Source organism: Triticum aestivum, chromosome 2D, assembly GCF_018294505.1.
Source record: "Triticum aestivum cultivar Chinese Spring chromosome 2D, IWGSC CS RefSeq v2.1, whole genome shotgun sequence".
Taxonomy (NCBI): Eukaryota; Viridiplantae; Streptophyta; class Magnoliopsida; order Poales; family Poaceae; genus Triticum; species Triticum aestivum.
This window is the reverse complement of record NC_057799.1, coordinates 397,872,873-397,895,182: the sequence shown is the minus strand read 5'-3', so window position 1 is coordinate 397,895,182 and position 22,310 is coordinate 397,872,873. Positions and strand designations below refer to the sequence as shown.

General features: G+C 44.9%; 1 protein-coding gene across 1 annotated transcript; it reads right to left on the bottom strand.

Annotated features, from left to right (window-relative positions):
• Positions 1–1,207: 1,207 nt before the first annotated feature.
• LOC780587 (1,4-alpha-glucan-branching enzyme 2, chloroplastic/amyloplastic) lies at positions 1,208–21,631 on the bottom strand. Its single transcript, XM_044476866.1, has 22 exons — positions 21,357–21,631; positions 21,063–21,208; positions 20,170–20,399; positions 19,606–19,704; positions 19,489–19,531; positions 19,248–19,307; positions 18,725–18,805; positions 18,529–18,645; positions 18,267–18,350; positions 17,468–17,589; positions 16,860–16,979; positions 15,344–15,473; positions 15,139–15,249; positions 14,850–14,978; positions 12,257–12,360; positions 11,702–11,846; positions 5,878–6,025; positions 5,646–5,746; positions 5,244–5,321; positions 4,294–4,449; positions 1,845–1,919; positions 1,208–1,744 (listed from the first exon to the last, which is right to left on the bottom strand). Exons 1-22 carry the CDS (start codon positions 21,502–21,504, stop codon positions 1,661–1,663), a joined length of 2,511 nt encoding a protein of 836 aa, XP_044332801.1. The 5' UTR covers positions 21,505–21,631; the 3' UTR covers positions 1,208–1,660.
• Positions 21,632–22,310: the final 679 nt, after the last annotated feature.

The window sequence follows — 22,310 nt, the reverse complement described above, 5'->3', positions numbered from 1 at the left end:
AAGCCCTTCCGGTTGAACAACTCATCGACCTCGGTCTCTATCCTGTGATGATCCTCCGCATCCTCCTTAGGCGTCGCATCCATTTTGATGTAGAATGAAAGCTCCGCCACCACGAGTTTCGGGTTGGCCTCGACGAACTTCGCCATGTGCAACTAATCATTGGCCTTAGCCCGGCAGTGCGCCTTCTCCTCCTCATGGGACACAATCTACATGGAAGGGGCGAGGAGCTGTGTGTGGTCGGCCTCCTTAGGGAAGTTGAGCTTGGCCAGCCTCCATCCATACCGGACCGCCACCGCGTCGCACATACGCGCGGCAAGCTCCGGGGTCTCGAAGGTGCCGAGCCACTTTTGCACTAGTCGTTCCACCACCACCATCGGTGGTGGAGGAGGATCGGGCGGCTGAGGAGGCCTACATTGCGGGCCTCGAGGAGGCCATCGAGGATTCCAAGCACGAATAGCTCGCGCCATTTGTAGGCGCTAGCCGAATTGGCTGCCGGGGTAGAGGCGAACACGTCCCCACCGCCACCAGCCCAACCCACATCTGTGGAGGAGCTGTGGGAGCTAGACGGCCAATCTTGGGTGTGGACGAGCACGACGCCGATGTACTTCCTCCGTTTCTAAGTATTTGTCCTTTTAGAGATTTCAAATGGACTATCACATACGGATGTATATAGAAATATTTTAGAGTGTAGATTCACTCATTTTGCTTCGTATGTAGTTATTTGTTGAAATCTCTAGAAAGATAAATATTTAGAAACAGAGAGAATACGTTTCATGCATGCCCGTGTGACTAGGCGTGACCGACGAGAAGACTAAGCGGCACGCGTTGGAGGTAAGTCGCAGCAAGGATAGCTGCGCAGGATATGCAACAGCAGCATGCGGCTGGGCTGGCAGCCTTCCAGCAAGCGTTCCCCATGGATGCCGACGCCAGTCTTCATTAACCTGACCAAAGAGAGGACGATGACACCTAGATCTATCACTGTTGGATGGCTGTTTATTTTAATGTTTTTTAGTTTTAATTAATGTGAAACTGACATTTGTCGGTTTTTTTAATTCCAAAATACGCCCAAGTGTGAAATACGTCAATCTGCGTTGGGCGCACCTACAGGTGATAGACAAAACAAAAACAGATAAATCTTTTGTTCGTTTAGGTTGCCCGATTGAAGTTGCCCTTAGCAAAAAGATCTTTTAGCTCTAGATCATCTAGCTTTTGGGATTCTTCAATCTCTGATTTTATTTCTCATCTTCGAGTAAACAACATGTCGATTATTTGAGGAATACAGTCTAACTGTCAAAAAGAAGATACAAAAGTAGAACCTCTATTCTAAACTGTCAATTTAGAGGACACTAGCAATGGTTTATGGCTACAAAGATTTAAGGAGGCATCCAGATGCAGAGACCGGGGGCCTATCCTCCTTTCAAAAAAAAAAGGGGTATTTGGGGGAGGTTTCGTCGCTGATCCATAAAATAACACAGATGAGCATGTTTTCTTCACAACGCCCTGGGGATTGGGAGCACACAGCACAACATCATGTTGTCTTGTCTATCCAGGACTCGTTGAAGCAAAAATCCTTATTAAACCTTGCACCTGGTTGTATTGACCATACGATTTTTCTTGCTACTAGCAACAACAGCGCGCACGCGTATGCTGCACTTTGCTGTTAGTTCATTGGAGCATAGACAACACAGGTTCTGCTAGGAGTGTACACTGAGAATGAATGGGGCCTGTTGTCATGTTGGCAGTCCTGCAAGTTACATGTGAATCATATGTTACTTCAGGTTTGCTAGGAATGAGATTACACAAGTATAGTAGAAGCAACCACACGTCCGAGCAAAAAGGCTTACAGAAGTGAAGTGCTCTGCAGTGTGATGGATCCTACCAAATCCACCAAAGAGTCCAGCGTCCGAGTCTAAGACCACCTGGTAGAAAGAATATATTTTGAGCACCCAACATAAGAAGGTAAACAGAACTAGTTCAAGGAATTTTGAGTAAATTCCAGAACATGAATAGGCTGAACAATACATTCGAAAAAAAAAAATTTGTGCTCTCGACCCCCACGTCGCTCCACTTGGGCGACTCACGGGAAAAATCTAGCACCGCTGCCAGGCTCCCCCGTCGGCACCTCCTCTCCCCAGCCACTGCCGCTGAGATCTCCGTGGTGGCAGTGGCTCCTGCCTCTGAACGTGGCACCGGGAGGACTCATGGTGGACGCGCGTTGTTGCTGCGTAGCTGTGGTCGGCCAGGCGGCGGCTGTCGTCGCGCACGCTGGTGTGAGCTGCGCGCTTGCAAGGTGCTGGAGGCACCGAGGTCGTCGCAGGCCTGCTGGGTGCTTGGTCACGACGCATGCAGGACGGCTCCCCTCATCGGCGGATCTGGCTAGGTGTCGTTCTGGGTGGCGTGCTGGCTCGCACGGCTTCGGTTCAGGGAGGCAGCAGCTTGGGCCGTTGGGCGGCGTGTGGTGTGCTCCTGGTGGTGCCGAATCTGGCGTCGTGGGTGTCGGGCTGCAGCGGATTTGACCAGGGCGTGGCGGGTCCGGAGCTCCCCTGATCTGGCGTGAATTGGTCTGCAGGTGCAGGCGCAATGAGGCTCGGGCGGCGGCCCCAAGCCGTGTACATTGGCGCAGTGGTGCCTGCCATTGCATGAGGAGCTACGGTGGGTGCTACATGCCACGAGGTGGCTTGGATGATGGCGGATGTGGGAGTGCTGGAGCCTCGGCCGAAAACCCAGCTGCACTTTGGTTGGTGTCGACGACGATTGTGCCTGTGGGCGTCGCCCTCCTCTCTGGAGGCATCGTCGTGGGTGCTGTGGCTCATCTCTTGCCTTCACCGCCGTTGGTTCCTCCGGACGAAAGTTTGAGCTCCTGGAGTGGGCGATGGTGGCATCCTCGTCACTTCCTCCTTGGAGGAATCGCCTTAGGAGGCCATGGCCTAGCCAGACAAGCCTGCACTGCATGATGTTGCCATGCCGGTGTGCGTAGCGGACGTCGTGGTCGAACCATCGGCCGGTGTGGTGCGCACTAGATCTCGACGTCATGGAAGGGTGTCAGGCATTGGTCACTTGGGTGGCAGTGCCGTTGGCCAGCCTAGTGCGTGGCCTCGGGCCGGTGTGGAGGTCAGAGCGGCGGCTTCGTAGATGGTTGCAGGGTGTCAACTCCAGTTGCTTGGATTCTAGAGCCCGCAGCTCGCCTGGTGCGTGTGTGTTTGTTCTTTCTTTTGTAAGTCGGAGCAGCGACTTAGAAAACCATCATGGTGTTGTAGGGTGTTGTCTCTGGTTGCTTGAGTGACCGAGTCATCGACTCGTCTGGTGCACAGTCTCGGGGCTGTCATGATGTCGAAGCAGCGGCTTCGGATCTGGTTGTAGGGTGTCGGCTTCGGTTGCCCGGGTGGCGGAGCTGGCGGCTTGTCGGGTGCACGGCCTCAGGGCCGGTGTGTGCGTTGATGATGTATCAGTTTTCAACCAGTTTTCCTTGTTAACGGGCTAGTTCGTTTCTTCTTAATGAAAAGGCAGAGCTTCTACCAGTTGCTCAAAAGAAAAACAGGCTGAACAATGGGAGGATCAAAAGATTACGCATATAGAACTACCCAGCATAGGTGGTCAACTGTTGCTTTTTTAAGGGTAAAGAACTTTATTCATCATATAGTAGTCAAGTCATTTTTACAAGTAAAGATGAAATAAAACTATTTGTTAAGCTTCATGCATTAGCCAATGTAACCAAAAGTCCGAATTGATGGAAAGGGCTAGGTAATCCACATATACACTTCAACACCCCCTCTCACGTGTGACGCGAGAAGTCAACACGTGAATAGACTCAGAGGGGGGCAGCAGCAATTTTTGAATAAATTTCGAAAGCCGGGACTTCCAAGACCTTAGGCCATGATACCATGTTAAGCTTCATGCACTAGCCAACACAACCAAAAATCCGAACTGATGGAAAGTGCTAGGCAATCCACATATACACTAAAATACTATCCAGCATAGGCGGTCAATTGTTAACTGAGATTGTGATTAAACTTGAAAGATTTGTGAGAGAGAAATTAATTCCAACAGGTATAAAGCATTTGAATTTTGCTGACTATGTTTGCTCGTACTACAAAAGCAACCCGAAAAAGGTTTTTTCTAAAAATAAGACGGAAACAGAACCTAGTCAGACTACCAAGACTCCCCCCCGGCCCACCCACCCCACATAACCTAGTCAGCGTATTCAAGGATGAGCATGAGATAATGTGTATAGTACAAGCGGTGCAGCAAAGAAAACTAACAATCTAAACATGGGGAATGGCAATAGCTGAATACCTTGTACTTCCCAGGCTTTAAACAGCCGACCCGGTAGTCGAAATAGCTACTACTCCAGTGGAAGTTGAACACAAATACCAAGTCCCCTTTTTCAAACACGATCACCTTATCTTCCTCATGTTTCCGAGATACGTACTGGTGGTCTGATGTCATAAACTGCAATTACATGGCCTGTTTCATCAGCGAATATTCATAGGTGCCACATAATGAACTTACTAATATCTGCCTACATTAACAGATATAATTTTAAGGCAAGAAAGCAGTAGTAGAGGTACTGTAAATCCACTACCCCAATTTCAAATCCGGGTTTAGCACCCACAAAGTGAAGACAAATCAAATGTTTTCAAAGGAGGAGAAAATGTGCAGCTTTCTCCTGAATTGGTTAATGCTTTCATTGTTGAAGCATGGAGATAATATAAAGGAAAATATCGACGACTGGCCCTTAATAAGGAAACAAAGGAAGATTATAATATTATCCCACTGCCTTCTGTACTAATTTAATTCTTCTATCCAGCATATATCAAGGTAACTGGTTCTGTTAAGGTTATCTTTTAAAGAAGGGTCGTGTACTCTTCCTTATTTCAATAATGTAGCCAAAAGAATACAAGCATCAAGCCCAAAGGGGGGGAGGACACCTTAGAAACACCGGTATGGTTTTGCTATTTTTTAAGCTAAATAATTGAAACGAACAACATATTAACATGATTAATACAAAACGAGAGTACATGAATACAAAATGCTGCATTTTTCTTATGTCCGATTTAGTGGATGTCCCTTGTACCATCATACCAAACTTCCTCCTAATGTGACAGTTAAATGAATATGAATGGAATGACATGACAGAAAAAATGAAAGACCGACTCCTAATGTGATGTTTTTAGTGGGAGAAAAACGCTAAGTGATGGCGATTCAACCTCACAGGAAAAGAAAATAATGTAAATATCACATACACCATATTTTTCCTCAAGATGCTGCATTGCCTGATCAAACTGCTGCATACCATGATACCTAAGAAATTCTGCATCACCCTGACAAGTAAAACAATGGAGATTTTGTTATCGATGACTCAGTCAAAAGTATGGCTAAGCTTCGACATATTACTTCTTCAATCACTGCATCGAGATGTAAAGCTTTTGTGTTTTCTCAAAAAAATAATAGCGATAGTCCTACCCAAATGCTAATGAGAATAAGAGTAGAGAACCAAGATGAACATCATATATGGTACCTTGTTGAATAAAGCACTAGAGAAGAGGTAAAAGAAGCTCTAAATTGACTCTTTTTAACCAAAACTAAATTGACTCAATGGAGGTAGAAAAATTACTGTTGTTAGCAACACTCAAAAGAAAATTTACCAGGTCAAATCTTCGACGGCATTTGTCGTAACTGTTGTTGTTTCCTGGGATGAACTTACCACTTGGAAGTACTTGTGGGCCTCTTGGAAAGTCTATCCATTCTACAAAATAAAAGTTTTAATAAAAACCTTACAATTAATGCCTTCCTCAGACGTTAGAACTACCATGTCAAGATTCAAATGAAATGTTTGGTCAAGATTCAAACAAAATGCAACAAAATATTTAATCTCACCAGGATGCCCGAACTCATTTCCCATAAAGTTAAGATAACCCTCTCCTCCTAGACCCATTGTGATAAGTCTAATCATTTTATGCAGTGCTATTCCACGATCAATATTAGGCGTCGAAGGTCCGTTCAGCGCCATGAAATCATACATATCCTGCATCAGTAAAACATATGAGGTCTCCTGTCATTCTTTAGTCAAAATTTATGATGGTGTACTTCCACATGTACTTTCCTATGAACAATTAAATCAGATACATCAATGAAGTCTTCAAACAAGGAAATCACAGTTGTCAACGGCTTAGTTATGAATACATTCTATCAGACAAAAATACTGGTGTCAATCATTGTCAAGTGCAAAAGATTTTAGGAAATATAGGATAAAGTGATTGCAGATGCATACAGCTGATATGAGAGAAAGCAGGGCACTTGTCTAGCTAAACCAATAATCTAGCTCACCCACCTCTCACCCCCCTACCACCGCCGCATCCCTCTCTCCTTTCTGACATCATGTCTCCCTCGGTTCCAAGCGCGACAGGAGATTCAGCCCATGCTGGAGGTGTTCGCGGCCACGAGGGAAGATGCTCCCCAGCGTGGCGATGCAACATTCTCATCAGTTTTTCTGGCATGCGTGAAGGCCAGCGGTGCCCATGCGGCGTTGTCCCTTGACGGCCGCATGGATATCGGGGCCTGTCCTCCTTCGGCAGGCGTGCAAGGGGGGTGGAGTTTGCTGTCAGTGAGACGCAAGGAGTTGGAGAGTTTTCCAAAAGGCATGCGTTGTGTGCGATGGCTGATTTGGACGACCGTGCACCCGTGGTCAGCCGGAGGCGGAGGTTGGCGTGTGGCCTAACGTGGTAGCCAGCACGGTGTAAAACATTAAGTGGCACGGGTCCTAGGGCATCGCTAGTAGCAGAGAAATAGTTGTCAGCAAACATTAACATATGAGATTTTATGATGTGGCATATTCTAAGAAGAGAAAGCAATGTTGTAAATGGATGAATCAATAACCTTAGTGGTGCGGAGCACCCTAGGGTCATCACCATGGTCTTGGCTCCATCGCCAAGGGACACGCACAAGACATATTCAAAGGTGAATTACATCCTTTATGTGTGTCTACTTGATTCTCACGGTCGGTGTACTACTTGACCCTCCTTACTCATGCGTGTATAGGTTTGAGCCGAGCTTCACGCGAGTCAAGGAGGAGAAGCACAAGACTACACCTACACCATCTGCGAAGGAAGTGTGGAAGCAGAGCCGAAAGCGCACGACGAAGGAGATGAGCTGCTGGAATCCAGAAGCCGAATTGTCCGGCCTATAGCCGGATAAAAACCTCCTCTGGATCACCGTTCGACCCTTTGTCCAGCTGCCACGCGCGAGGCAACAGAAGGTAAATTGGCGAAGCCGGACTGTCCGGCTTGGAACCCAGACTATCTGGCTCCTGGAGCGAGCCCTTCGAGCGGCGCATGTAGAAGCTCTTATCCGGATGAGCTACAATGGTCGGACTGTTCGGCCACCAACCCGGACTGTCCAGCCTATGTCTACGTGCAAATAGGGCCAAGTGGCCATGTATCCCTCTCCTACCTACCCTCTCCGTCCCTAACTATATAAATCGTAACATGGGCTCATATTAGGGTTAGCAAAGCATTGTTAGAACTTGGGAGAGCTTTGCTCCTTGTCTATATGTGTATCTTACCTTGGACGCGCTGAGAGGGCATGCGTGATGTGACCCTTGTTTGAGTGCTTCCACTTGAGATCCATGTGTTCTTTGTGATTTTCCCCTTTGCCACCTCAAAATTATGAAGATTGGGACAAATCATAGGGTTTGCCCTACATCATTTCGTATCATGACTCATGAGCTTGGTTGCCACTATTTAGAGCCCCTCCTCATCCTTCTACCCTAATTTTGTTTTGTTCTTACCTAATTTGAAAATCCCCACCAAAAATAGCTCCACCCAATTTTCTTACAATTTGTGGTTCTTGTGAGATTTTGTTGCTTTTGGTCCATGGATTTGATGTGTTACTCGTAGATCTAGCCTCCCTTTGTGTTGCTTTAGCTAGTTTCTTCCATTTCCACCCCAAAAAAATCTCACTCCCAATTTTGAGATCCAATTTCCCCTGAAGAACAGCCGAGTTGACCTACCCGAACTGTCAGCTTCCAACCCGGACTGTCCAGCCAACCTCCGTCCGGCCACCAACTCGGACTGTCCGGCCTCTCTTGAATCTGCTGAAATTTGTTCATCTTTCGCCCCTTTTTCGATTTGTGGTTGTTCTTCCGCTTTGGTTCTCGTAACAACAACAACCACTCCATCCTTTGACACCACAACCGAAAGCAAGGCCGGTTGCCTCTGACCTCGACAAAGGTATTGTGTTGACGAATGTATCGGGAAGAGGTAACTTTGGTATTGTTCTCTCTTAATATTCCATAGTGTGAGATCGCTTGATCCTTCACCAACATCGGAAAGAGGTAACTTTGGTATTGTTCTTTCCCTTGTCCACTCACACTTTGCTCGAGTCGAAAAAGGGGCCACCAACTCGACTGTCCGACCTCTCCCGAATCTGCTGAAATTTGTTCATCTTTCGCCCCTTTTTTGATTTGTGGTTGTTCTTCCGCTTTGGTTCTCGTAACAACAACAACCACTCCATCCTTTGACACCACAACCGAAATCAAGGCCGGTTGCCTCCAACCTCGACAAAGGTATTGTGTTGACGAATGTATCGGAAAGAGGTAACTTTGGTATTGTTCTCTCTTAATATTCCATAGTGTGAGATCGCTTGATCCTTCACCAACATCGGAAAGAGGTAACTTTGGTATTGTTCTTTCCCTTTGTCCACTCACACTTTGCTCGAGTGTCAATATGAATAGGGAAGGCACATCACCTCCGGTCTAGGCCTACACCAAAAACTTTGACGCCGAGATGGACCATTGGGACGCCAAGATTGACGCACAACTCTTTCAAAACGTGCTCAACCACCACAAGTCTTCAGGATCACACCGGCATTGACACCTCAAAGTACAAGAGCAACATCAAGCTACAACCTTCTTCGCAACGATGGATTCCAAGGCCACACCCTTGACCGTGAACATCATCAACAAGAAGAGCGCTTCCACACTCCAAACGCATCATGAAGAGGAATGGCCACGACATCAAGAAAACGATGCATAAAGCCTACAAGAAACATTCCCTTGAAGAATCTACACCAACAATGGACACAATGCTACATCAAGCAACATTTCTCTTCCTCGAGTTACAAATAAGTGATACTCCTTCAAGCTCTGACGCTCCGGCGACTACATCACGTCGATCACCAACAACAAGCAAGTGTGACCGCTCCATCTTCGGAGGCACCTCAAGTGAGATGGTTGAGCATGGGATATTCCCTTCAGTCATGGAGGCGGATGATGATGATGAGCCACACCATATGGCCTTCATCCTTGGCAACGGTGATGAGATGGTTGAGCATGGGACTTACCCTTCAAACATGGCGGCGTGTGGCAATGAGTTCGTCCATATTGAACATGAGAGCGAATTTACCAAGGCAAGCACAAGAGTACGCCTACACCATCTGCGAAGGAAGCGTGGAAGCGAAGGAGGAAGTGCACGACGAAGGAGATGGGCTACTGGAATCCAACAACCAGACAAAAACCTCCTCTAGAACACCGTCTGGTCCTTAGTCCGGCTACCACACGCTAGGCAACAAAAGCTAAATTGGTGAAGCCGGCTGTCCAACTTGGAGCCTAGACTATCGACACCTGGAGTGAGCCCTTCGAGCGGCGCATGGGGAAGCCCTGATCCGGACGAGCTACAACGACCAGACTGTCAGGCTTGCAACCCGGACTGCCCGTCCCATGCCTGCGTGGAAATCGAGTCAAGTGGCCATGTATCCCTCTCCTACCTACCAGCTTCGTCCCTATGCTGTATAAACTGTACCATGGACTCAAATTAGGGTTAGCAAAGCATTAAACTAGAGAGGACATGTGTGATGAGAATATTGTTTGGGTGTTTCCTCTTTAGGTCTATGTGTTCTTTGTGATGTTCCCCTTTGCCACCTACAAATTATGAAGATTGGGACAACCATAGGGCTTGCGCTTACATCACTTAGCGATACCTAGGAGCAATCCTATATATTCTCTCACCTCCTATTCGACAAGCTAAATACACTCCATTGGAGTATTTGTAGGATGGCTTATTGGCTGAAGAGATTACTATATTTTGTAACAAACTAACATACCACAAGTTATTGGAGATGCTCTTAGTCCCCGTCCGGCGTCATCTTGCAACATCTACGGATGGATGTACCTGGCATCATTTGTCATGCTTTGCCCAGGGTTGCTGATGTGTGCTCTAGTGGTGTTGTCGTAGGTCCGGGCATCTCACTGCAGGTATAGGTTTCAAGTACATAGGCTCCTAAACCATGTTCCAGCTCCTTGCAGTCAGTCTATGTTGGTCCTGATGTGCAATGCATGGTAGTCCTTGTTGGTGGGATGGCATGGCAATCAGGCTGTCGAGCTAGTGTGATTGCGGGTGGTGATACATTTTGTTGAGGAGCCTTCATGGGGCTGCAACCATGGCATGAGTGGTGGTCATGCGGCTTCAAACGAAAACCATCCCCAACAGTGTAGGTGTTGGGAGAATATATAGTGCTCCCAACACTTGGGCGTTGTCATTCCCCATATCTAGAGATTCATTTTTAAACGTTTCAAACGATTCTAGAAAAAGAGTTGTGAAAGTTCATAGGATGTGTCTACGACCTCTAAAAAATTAAAATCAAAATACTTGGAGGAACGAAAAAGACAAATCATCATGAATAGAATCAAAAAACAAAAATGGCAATGTTCACATCTAGATTTGTCTTTTGTGTTGTCCTATATGTATTCTGAGTTTGGATTTGTACTTTTTAGGGGTTGCAAACACATGTTTTATGAAGATTCACAAAAAAAGATTTTTTTTGAAACATTTAAAATTGATTTTTCTAGACATGGGAACACCTAAGTGTTAGGGGCACTTGATATTCCCACTGTCAATGCCGACGAGGCTCATAACCTTGAGGTCACGGGTTCGATTCCCGTCTCCGCACTTAGCAGTCTGTATAAAAGGACTAGTGACGCCTTCCTAACACCGTTTCCACCTTGGGGGCATTGTCAAGGAATACCAATTTACCCCATCCCCTGTTGTCTAATCCTTAGAGTGAAAAGCCAAATCGGGTTTGTCGATTCAGACCTAGATCAGACGAGGTAGCCAGTTGATGTTGATACCTTTCTAATGGCTTTGTTCTTCAAGGTTTTCCTTCGATTGGTATGAACACAAGCCTTGGCTTTTTCAGTGGTTCCTACTTGCATCAGCCATGTGCCAATCCCGTGATGTGGCATCTTGGGGGCACGATCGACTACGGTTGCGTACTAAGTTTCAACATGTAGAGGATATGGCAATGTGTGATGGTTCACTATTCAAGCGGCCATGGCGGTTGGCAGTTCCGAGGTGCGACCGGCAGTCTAGGGGCCATCGATTTATCCAAAGCAAGGGCAACCCAGTGTGTTTGTGTGGTTGTCATTTAGGCTAAAAGTAGTTCGGTAACGTGTCTGACAACCATTTGATTGTGGACTTCGCTTGAGTGGTCGGTTGTCGCCTATTCTTAGGCTTGTAAATACTTTCACTCTATCAATGCATAGGCACAAGCTTTGCATACTTTCATGAGGAAAAAAATTCTAGCTTGCATTTTTGTGGTGGAGGAAAATCAAGAGAGATAAGTATAATTAAAAATCATAGATATAAGGAAATTGACGAAACAAAATAAATGTTAGTATTTAAAGTCTGGAGAAATAATGTGTTGTTACCTTGTCCATCAACCAGAATGCAATAGTCTTGTCTCCAACAAGTGCTTGATCGTGACTTTCAGCATAAGTAACACACTTTTCCAGCCACCTTCTGTTTGTTAGTGTGTGCACAATATTACCCATCTCCCAAGCTTCATCGTTTCCTCTGTTTAGAATAAAAAGTTGCAATTCATGTTTCAGATACAAGATACTCCACATCAATAACCAGAACACGAAACCAAACTTTTATAGAAACTTGAAACAACTGAGACAATAGAAATGATGAGGGATGCAAGATTAAAAAAGTGTAATATCATTATAAGAATTCCCAAAAGTTGGTACATGTATCCTACTTTTGTTGTTATACTGTATAAACTACGAAATCACAACTATAATCACATTGTGGCCAAATCAAATACACTAATAACGATACATGTTTTTGGACATTCATGTGGAAGTCCATATGTGCAATAGTGTTACGCAAAGGAACATTTTAATTGCATTAATATACACTGACAATCAAATCTTCTGTCCAGTAAAATATTAACATATGCATACCAATTTTGAAACACTTACTTGAGAAGTTCAATCCATTTGTCGGCAACAGCCATATGTAAGCGATAGTCAAAACCAACCCCACCAACTTGAACAGGAAGGGCAAATGTAGGCATTCCACTAACCTGAGAATTCAAATGAAAAACCAACACCTCAGTTGAACAATTAAGTTATTATTGTTGAAAGTTAGATGGGCCTTGGGCCATATTATATAATTAATAATTCCTGCATAATCTCAAAGACCCATTAGTGGTTTCATGAAATGGTTGGAAATTTAGTCCGACCCAAGGAGTGGAGGAGAATTTGGACCAATATATAAGAAACTCTCTTCCATGACCCATTGGAGCATGAGAAGAGGAGTGGTACATGTGCGCACCTTCTCTGCGGCACGCAACAGAACCATGCACCAGGTGGAGATCAATAAGGTTATTGGGGAGCATGTCACCCTGACGGCTCCCTTCTGTCCTTTTGCATCCACGACTTCGACTACTTTCTTGACTTCCCCAACCAAACCCATGGGTGGGAACAATGGTTCCTTGAAGAAGGCCACCAATGCCAATGCTGCTGTTGCCACGGCCCTAACCCCTTACTTTTGCTACTGGAGGGTATGATCCATTCATCCCACTTCTGCTTGGTTCATGAGTTTCCAGTACTCACTATGTTAAGAGATATGCATGTTTTATGCACGCACTCACATGTTTAGATTACAATTAGGATTAAATCTTGCCAGCACTATCATCATGCTTTCGTATTAAATAAATAAATTGAAAAATTGCTGATATATCCAACAATTTGTTCCTTATTTCTGGAAAGTTCTGTTTGTTTATAGAAGTTGTTGATTTTCATCTGACTTTCATGGAAAGTTAGTAGTCTCACTCAAGAAAAAGAAAAGTTGTCACTACATGAAATGGATAGAAAATAGTTTTCCATGCCAGAAACATTTTTTCCCTAGTAACTGACAGTAGCTCTGCCTTTTCATACAGAAGAATTTTAATTGACCGGTTAACAAGGAAAACTAGCTCAAAACTAATACAGTTGTGAGCCTGTGACACACACACCAGTTCCGAGGCTGCGCCCCAAATGAGCCGGCGACTCAGTCGCTCTAACGACCAGAGTCGATACCATACAACACGACTTGGAGCCGCCGCCCTGGCGTACAAACCTCAACAACACACAAACAGACACACACAGAGAGACACATATCGGCCCTGAGGCCGTGTACCAGACGAGTCGACGACTCCGTAACCCAAGTGAACAAAATTGATACCCTATAACATAAAGGCGTTCTCCACACACCAGCCCCAAGGCTGTGTACCCACTGAACCGATGGCTCAGCCACCCAAGCGACCAGACTCGGCACCATGCAACACAAATGCGCTCTCCGGAGCTGCTGCTCTGGCTTCCACACCGGCCCTGAGGCCGTGCTCCTGCCTAGCCGATGACGAACCTTCAGGACCACACCAACCACTGACGCCTAACAGAAGTCTAGACCTCCAAGACTACACCCCCATGGGGGGAGCGACGGTTACGCCGCCACCGCCCACTCCGGCCAAAGCCAAAGCCGGCGTTTTCACCCAGAGAGCTCGAGATCTAAATGCCCATGGAGGTGAAGGGGCTCCACAACACGCCTCCAACAAGGGCAACAACGTCCTAAGACACCAGCGGCGGCGGCATTGACCAAGGTCGGTGCTAGGTACTTAGCTGAAATTCACTATGCCCTAAGGCATTGCATCAAGTCTGTCCATCCGCCAAAACCCTAGCCGTGTGCACCAGGCACTTTGCTACCGCCAACAACCACCACCACCATGGCACCACAATCAGCCGAGACCCCCAGTGCACCACCCGCTGCGACGAATCACCACCTGAAGCTGCCGGAGGAGCGCCCACTTCAACGACCCGAGGACGCTGCTCCGGCATCGTTACGCACCACCGGTCCGGGCAAGCAGCAGCCACACCCGAACCTCGGCCCACGGACCCGCAACAGCCACCGCCCCGTACGAAGCCACTCGAGGCCAGATCTGGCCGGACCTGGCAGCCCGCACGCCCTCCGAGCCTGAGCCACACAACCGCACAATCGCTGCACCTCCGGACGCCAGACACGCCGCCACCGCAGACTCGGGCCACTGCCGATGCCCAAGCTGCCACAAACCGCGGCAGCACAGTTCTGGGCAGGGGAGGCCAAATCGCCGCTGCCAGATGCCAGCCCAGGCCGCCACCCACCGCCGCGACGCCGCGCGGTCTTTGCCCTCCGGCGGCGGCGAGGGGAGAGGAGAAGGGTGGATGCTCCCTGTGGCGGCGGGGGTGAGGGCTCCGCCCGTGTCGCCCTGAGAGGAGCGACGCGGGGGGTGCGTTCTTTCTTCTATCTCCACGTCAGGAACTTAGACATGCAACTATCTAATGCAATGCCACGTCAGGAACTTGATTACCATGGCTCTCAAGTCTCAACTCGATATAGCTACAAAGTAATGGCACAATGTGCACTGCGTTTCAAAATCTAAAGCAACTTCTGTATGCACCTCCTGTAAGAATGAACAGAATAGCCTAAACTACAAAAAAGATAAGTACCAATAGTTCTAACAAATTCATATTGAAAGATGACTATAGAAACACTTACATCTTCACCGATAGTTACGGCTTCAGGATAAAACCCATGAATTAGATCATTCATCAGCATCAAGTAAACGACCGCATCTACATCAGTGGCAAAGCCAAAATATTCATGGTAGCTTCCTGTAAAGGTTACCTAAAATAGAGCGCAGCAATTCAAAAAAAAAAGTAATTTAGGTTTCAAGCTCAAATAAAAATTGATACTATAACATAAAAGAAAATATTAGCTAGGCGTAATCTTATTAAAGTTGCCCAGGTAGTCAAGATAGAACAAAGACAATCAAGCAATGAATTACTTGTAATCCATGATGGGTATACATCATGGAGGTCGCGCCATCGAATCGGAAACCATCAAACTTATACTCCTCTAGCCACCATCTTGCATTGGAAAGTAGAAACCTTATAACCTGTATAAAGATAACAATGTTGGAATATCGGTTGGAGGATTAATTAATGGATAAATACATAACAAATGGCAATAGAAATTCTATAGTCCCATACTTCCTTATTCCCATAGTTAAACACACGGGAATCCCACATCCAGTGATGGCCCCGTGAACCGCCATGGAAGTAATGTGTATCCGTGCCATCAAAACCATTCAACCCGTCCAAGGTATTATTTGACGCGTGACTGTGAGAAACAAAAAACCAAAAGTAAAGCTACGCAAGAAAGGATGGAGTAAATCAACCAGGATTACCAATGGGTTAAGGGTGATCTCAACCCAAAGGTAAAGCTATAGAACAAAAAGGGGCTTTGGACCAAGACATAAAATAGATTAAAAGTTAGAACCATAGTTTTAAATAGCGAGTTATGCCTCTTAGCGGGTGACCATAGTTTTAAATAGCTATAGCGCGCTATGTAAAATGTTTGATCATGTATTTGGACTAAGGTCCCTTAGTGCGGGATCTTCTAAACGCTATAGCATTACTATAGTGGAGTTATAACGCGCTATTTAGAATCATGGTTAGAACCTATCTGATTTGCACATACATGAACACAAGAGTTCGGTCCAAAACTGGCATTGTACTCTGTAGGTGCAGGCACAAGGAGGGTGTCCGGTTCATTTAGAGATAAGTTATATTCTTAGTTTGCTTGAATGTCAAGTTAGCTAGTGTCGAGGAGAAGTGGTTTCACCGTGTTTGCCCGTGTGCGCGAGGAGCGGAGGATCCATGCCTGGGTGACCAACTTCCCTAGATGCACTACCCCTGATTTCCTCAAAGGGAACCGTGCATCTACCAACTCAGAGGAGTTTATGTCATACGCTGCAAGAAGCACATGAAGGAAGGACAACACCTTATGCCCAAGGGCACCCAGCCCAAAATGAAGGACATGTTCAACGTCTCAAGGCCTGGATTTTGCTACTTAGCCTGATCAAGATATCCCATCAAGATCAGTCGTATAGAACTCAGCGAGTTGATCCTTAACTTGTTGAGTTCCTAAGTGTAACCCCAAATTGAAATCTATCTTGAGATAATTTCATATAAGGAGTAAAGCTACTACCCGCATCAAGGGGAGCCCAAACCTGTGGCTAAGACGTGTGTCCCGTGTTCCTCGGACAATCTGTGGTTACTTTCCACTCCCACACAAATCTATGTGCGACTACGTGCAAATTACCCTTGACAGCTAGCACCGACCGTGGGAGCTGAAACCAACTTGATGCCTTGTTCTTTGCACTGGCATCACTATACTTTATTTCCAAACAAGTTGCTGATTTTACCAAGGCTAATATTAACTCGTTCTCTATTCATTTTCTTGTATTGTAGTATGAAATGATATGTGATCAACCAATTGTTCATCTTGTGAGATCGGTACTTCTGTCGTAAAATCAATAAGTATGTAAATTTCTATATTTCATAGTAATTGAAAATACTTAACATGTAAAATGTTCTTTTAGCAATTTATACAAACTGGATGATGCTTTTACTGTTCCAATCTAGGAGAGAGGCCATAGGAATTGAAATAAAGAATTAAGATTAATGTGAACTTAACACGCCAACCTCAAATTACATTAAGTACCTGTGAACAACATCCATGAGGACAACCAAGCCAAGCTCGTGAGCTCTATCAATCAAAGATTTTAAATCTTCTGGGGACCCAAAACGGCTACTTGGTGCAAAGAAATTGGTAACATGGTACCTGCAATAGAAGTAAAAACACATAAAAGTGGTATTGTATTAATTGTCAAACAGGAAAAAAGCAGCACTTAAAAGACAAAAATGATTTGAAAGTTGTTACAGCTTCCATGTCATTGGAAAAGAAGTTAATATGATATACTCTTATATAACAAGTCATTATGCTAGTATGGTGAGGAACATACTACCGCCACTCTATGCAAACATGGTCATTATGTGTGTAATCGTACTGTTATGTGGCTATCTGAGCAGTATGTTATTTTAGACCAAATCAACCAGTGATACTTCCGGAATGTCAACATAGAGTTGTCTACTCATAAGATGTCTACTCTGAATGAGAACACAGGAAGTAGCAAGAAGCAGCAGTCTCTCACATAAGAAAAAGGAAGACAATAGCTGAAAAGTTAATATAATAGTATAGTTGCTAAAGTTGAAATATGTTCTATGGACAAAAGATAACTAAAAGAACCAGAAATCGACCCAGAGAACTACCCAAAGCTTCCATAGTATGAGTGCTCTTGGATTGCCATTATTTGCACTGCATTGTATCCAAGTCTTTTAATTCTTGGAAGCACCTCATCCCTGAAGTTTGCATATGTGTTGATCTTTGGTTCCTGGTTGCACAAAGAAACAAGTAATTGCCCATGTGTTAATGTAAAAAGGCTACCAACAAGCATAATCTATTTATTATGTTATTAAAACAAGAGCATAACAAGCCACAAAATTCATCCACATATGCCAAATTATCTCAATCGTTGATATACCATCGGTTTTAATTATAACAGTCATGATTTATAAAGTTGATATATAAAATAACTATATATGTAGGAACAAATGTAAATACAAATGTTTGTAAGGAATGAGGTTAATTAAATTGTTGATGAAACATGTAATATAGTGAAAAAATATATGAACTTGGGCAATTACTTGTTTCTTTGTGCAATTACTTGTTTTCACTATAGTGTTAATTAAACATTTGAACAAATGGACACCAGCTTTTGATGCTACACACTAGTACTTCTCTTGAGCATTCAAAACATCCTAGTTGACTGAAATGACACTATTCCAGCATGTTTTTTCAGATTTGTATTATCTAGTTCTAGATTGTCCACAGTTACATTTTTCAGATTGTATTAACCAAGCGGCATAACAAATAAATTTATGATAAGTCTTTTACTTATAAAACGAAAGAAGGGCAACAACACAAAAATACCATTGTAACAACCTGTAAATAAATTTGAACTGCATATAGCTAACTTCATTTATGGAATACATGGTAAAGATGAAATACCGGGCTACTCATGCCAACATGTGTTTCATATATCCGCAATGATTTTGGTCGTTTAGGTTGAGGATGCTTGAATACATACTTCTCCTGCATATGCATGTAAGGAATTTCATAACTGGTTAGAGAATAGAAAAATAAGATGCCAGCAGCAAATAAGTAGGACAGCTTGAAATAGCAATTGGGAAGGTTCGTGAGGGAAAAAATCATAATTTTCTTCTAATAAAAATATCTGAAATCTAAAAGCACAGAAGATGAAGTAAAATACCTCTTCGGGAGGATCATAATATATTCCATTGTATGGTATATCTCCTGGAGTCTGCACGGAGTACTTGATCCAAGCAGGAATTGAATCCTTTATCCCAGATGGAGTATCCATTCTCACCTAGATGTTCAAAAGAGCTTCTGAGTAATACATGACATGTTCCTGAGCCTAACACCGTTGGCAAGGAGAAGAAAACAACCTTCACCCGTGAGCCGTGAGGAATTGGTGGCGAACCATCTGCATTGTTTGGCAGAAAAATCTCCCAAACACCAAGGTCATTCTGAAAACAGTTACATTGAATATGAGCATTTGTAATCTATATCAACCACATGGAGCTACAGTTCAGATGTGCAGTCGGCCTGCTCCAACGCCATTATTATGTAAAACTGCTTAGTGTCTTGCAAGAACAAAATCAGTAAATAATGTTTAGATCATAAAAAATACATGTGCAACCTTACTTATATAAAAGGGTAACATGCATGTTTCACTTCGACCTCATACAACAAAAGCATCATCGACATTGATATCTAGTAATGGGCTCGTGCAACAGGCAAGTGAAAGAATAGAGTCCAGTGAATTTAATACTCCTAAACACTTCCAACTATATTTACAGCTCAACGTACATATAAGGTGTATATTCAACCACATTTAAATAGATAAGCCGATCTAAAAAAAATAATCTACAAAGAAAATATGATATATTTGTGAAACTACATGCATACTTTGCTCATATGGTCTGCATTTGGATCCCAATTGTTGAAGTCGCCAACTAATGCTGCAGACTGCAATTGGAAGCAGGAGTTAGTTCTTAATAATGCTAGTTGTGCGACTTAATATGCTGTTCATCTGGGAGGTGCAAAATCCCCAACCTTAGGATAGCTGATGAGCAGTAATTATTCACAATTAGTTGAAAGATAGAATTAGTATAGTCAGGTAAACGATCAGATGGTTAGAAGAACATACATCTGCTCCAGGAGCCCATTCTCGGTAAGTGATACCTTCAGCGCTGCATGGGAAGAGGAATGTTGATAGAGTACAAAGAAAAGGTAGATACATAGTTATTTAGTCAAGAAATTTCACCTGCGCATAAATCCAAACTTCTCGTAACCGCGGGAAAATACATCCATGCCTCCTTCGTGTTCATCAATGTCTGAACGTATTCTCCTGTATAGGCTATATCTGTTTTTGATCCATTAAGGCACAGTTAGACTGCTAGTATAGTTTGATCTGGACATATGTGTTTCATCCTTACAAAAGCAACACGGGGGAAAGTGGCATTGTTGTTCAATTTTTTGTAGGATACGCATGAGTATGCATATCATCTATTGATAGAAGAAGAGGGTAAAAGAACACCCGTCCACAAAGCATTGTTGTTCAATTGGCATAGATATTGAAAAAAAATAGAGCCCATGAAGACATATATATTAATCAGTGTACCCAATTACAATGGGTGGTTATCAGTAGCTCACATTGCAGTGCTTGCCACTTTCCTATTTTTGTTCGGTTACCATGTTACCTCAGAACCATGAACACACAAGAGTGACTACGAACTTCAAGAGTTTCGTGTCACAGCAAGCAGCCATTCACATCTTATCAAAGACTGTAAATTGTTTTTAAAGTGCACACAATAGAAGCGAAGCATACCGATACTCAAGATGGTACTTAAAGTCTCGGAGCGTTGGGTCAATCTCGTATATTTGCTGTCCATTTCCCGGTGGTGGCAGAATGCGTAATTTCTCCCTCGTAGATGATTCTTTGTCCATTCTGCTCGTGTCTTCAGCATCAATTTCTTCACTAACCTGATTTGTCTCTGAAGACCAAATACTATCTTCACCTCCATCCTGTAGGCTTGTTTCATCATCAATGAATGGAACCTAACACGATGTGAAGGACAAAAAGTTCAGACGAACTGTGGCACACATAGTTGTAAACCAACCTACCGTGTGTAGGCCTCGCATATGGTGTTTTGTCTTAGATTTCAATTGTCATGCAGGCAGGTACTAACAAGATAATAATACCCCTTCCCCAATAAATTAGAAAGAGGGTGTACTGCAACCTACGTGTGAAATAAGCAAATCTTTAGAATTTCGCCGGATAGCAGATTTTGAGTTTCAGTTCTATTAAAGTTTCGGCTACTATGAATTTCAGTGATTTCGGTTTACATCTCAGCCAAAGGACCAAAACGCTTCACTTGAAACTCAACCAATTAGTTGATTTTTTTTTAAAAAAAATATTTGAATTCTTGTATACAATTGAAACTACCACAATATTTTGACCTAAAAGGTACTCCCTCCGCCCTATAATATAAGGTGCCAAAAACGCTCTTATATTATGGGACGGAAGGAGTAGTATATATTTCGGTGTCTATCAAATTATAGGAATTCAGTGAATTTCGTCCGACGTCTCAATGAAAGTGAAAACCGTAGCAAGTAAACAGGTATTTCAAGCGAACCATAAAAATATGGTGGCAGTATTTACTCAGGGTAATACAGTAGTATATGTCAAGTACCTTCAGATCGATGCAAAAAAAAAACTACCTTCAGATCATCAGAATCGAACTGAACGGGACCGTCGATGGAAGGCGGTGTTCCGCCACTACCGCCGTCAGGGATCATCACCTCCCCGGACGGCCCCCCCGCGCGCATGACCACGCGCCATCCAGAACCTCCGACGCCGACGGCACCTACAGACATCACCACACCAGGAGGGAACCGACGTAAGATCGCTGAACACCGCAGCCCGATACGGAATCGGCACGCGTCGTCGGCGAAGGGCGAGCACGACAGAATACACGAGAGAATGTGAGTGAGAAAGGTGGCGCAAATAATTACGGGGTGAACGGGTGCCCTTGTTGCGGCCGAAGAGCAGCGATGGCGACTGCAGCTCCACCCCGCGCCCCCTCCGCTCTGCCCCGCCGGATCGAGGAGCCGACGGCCGGGCCAGCCCCGCCGCGGAAACTGCGAATGCCGGCGCAGCCATCCCGTCGCCGCCGCCGCAGCCGGATCGGATCCAACCTAACTGCCCAACTGACCCCGCCTCGTCTCCTGCTTAAACCCACGCGAGCGAAATGAGGAGGCAAAGGGAGGGGTGTTCTAAGATTGGGAGGGGGCGGAGGGCGGATGCTATATACTGCTAGCACGGAGAGAGAGTGGAACTAGGAGGAAGCGGACGGAGCCTTCACGCGAGAGTGGCGGCGTGGTGGCCGCCAGCGGGTGGTGCGGGCAACGCGCGCGCGGGCGGACGGCTGCATGGATGGTAGCGTGGGACGCACCGGCGAAGAGGTTTTGGTTTTTGCGGTGGTGTGATCGCGGACGCGCGCGGCAGGAGGACGGCGTCGTCTTGCGGCCAGGTGCCATGTAGGACGGTAGGGTAGTGACGAGTGAGTCAGTTTTTTTTTCTACAATCATTTTTACTTTTTTGACAATCGAGTGAGGCAGTTTGTTGGGGAGCCCGTGCAAGGCTACAAAGCTTGGCATCTCGGGCGGATCATCAAACAGACATCATGGCCAATATTATCCAACTGTAGTTATCAAATGTTTTGGTCTCTCATCTGTTGTTGATCTTGTGTAGTTTGAATATTGAAAATAATCAAAGAAAAATACTCCAACGTCCACTTCGAGTCTCCGATGGCATTTTCCCTCACTCCTCCCCTGTTGTGGTACTTGATCGTGGTTGATGTTGTCTTTGTTGGTCATGTGCCTCCTGCTCTGGTTTATGCCTATGCACCCCACGGTCCTTCTATGGCCTTGGTGGCAGTCGGCCCGGCGGTGGTGGATTTGTGGCCT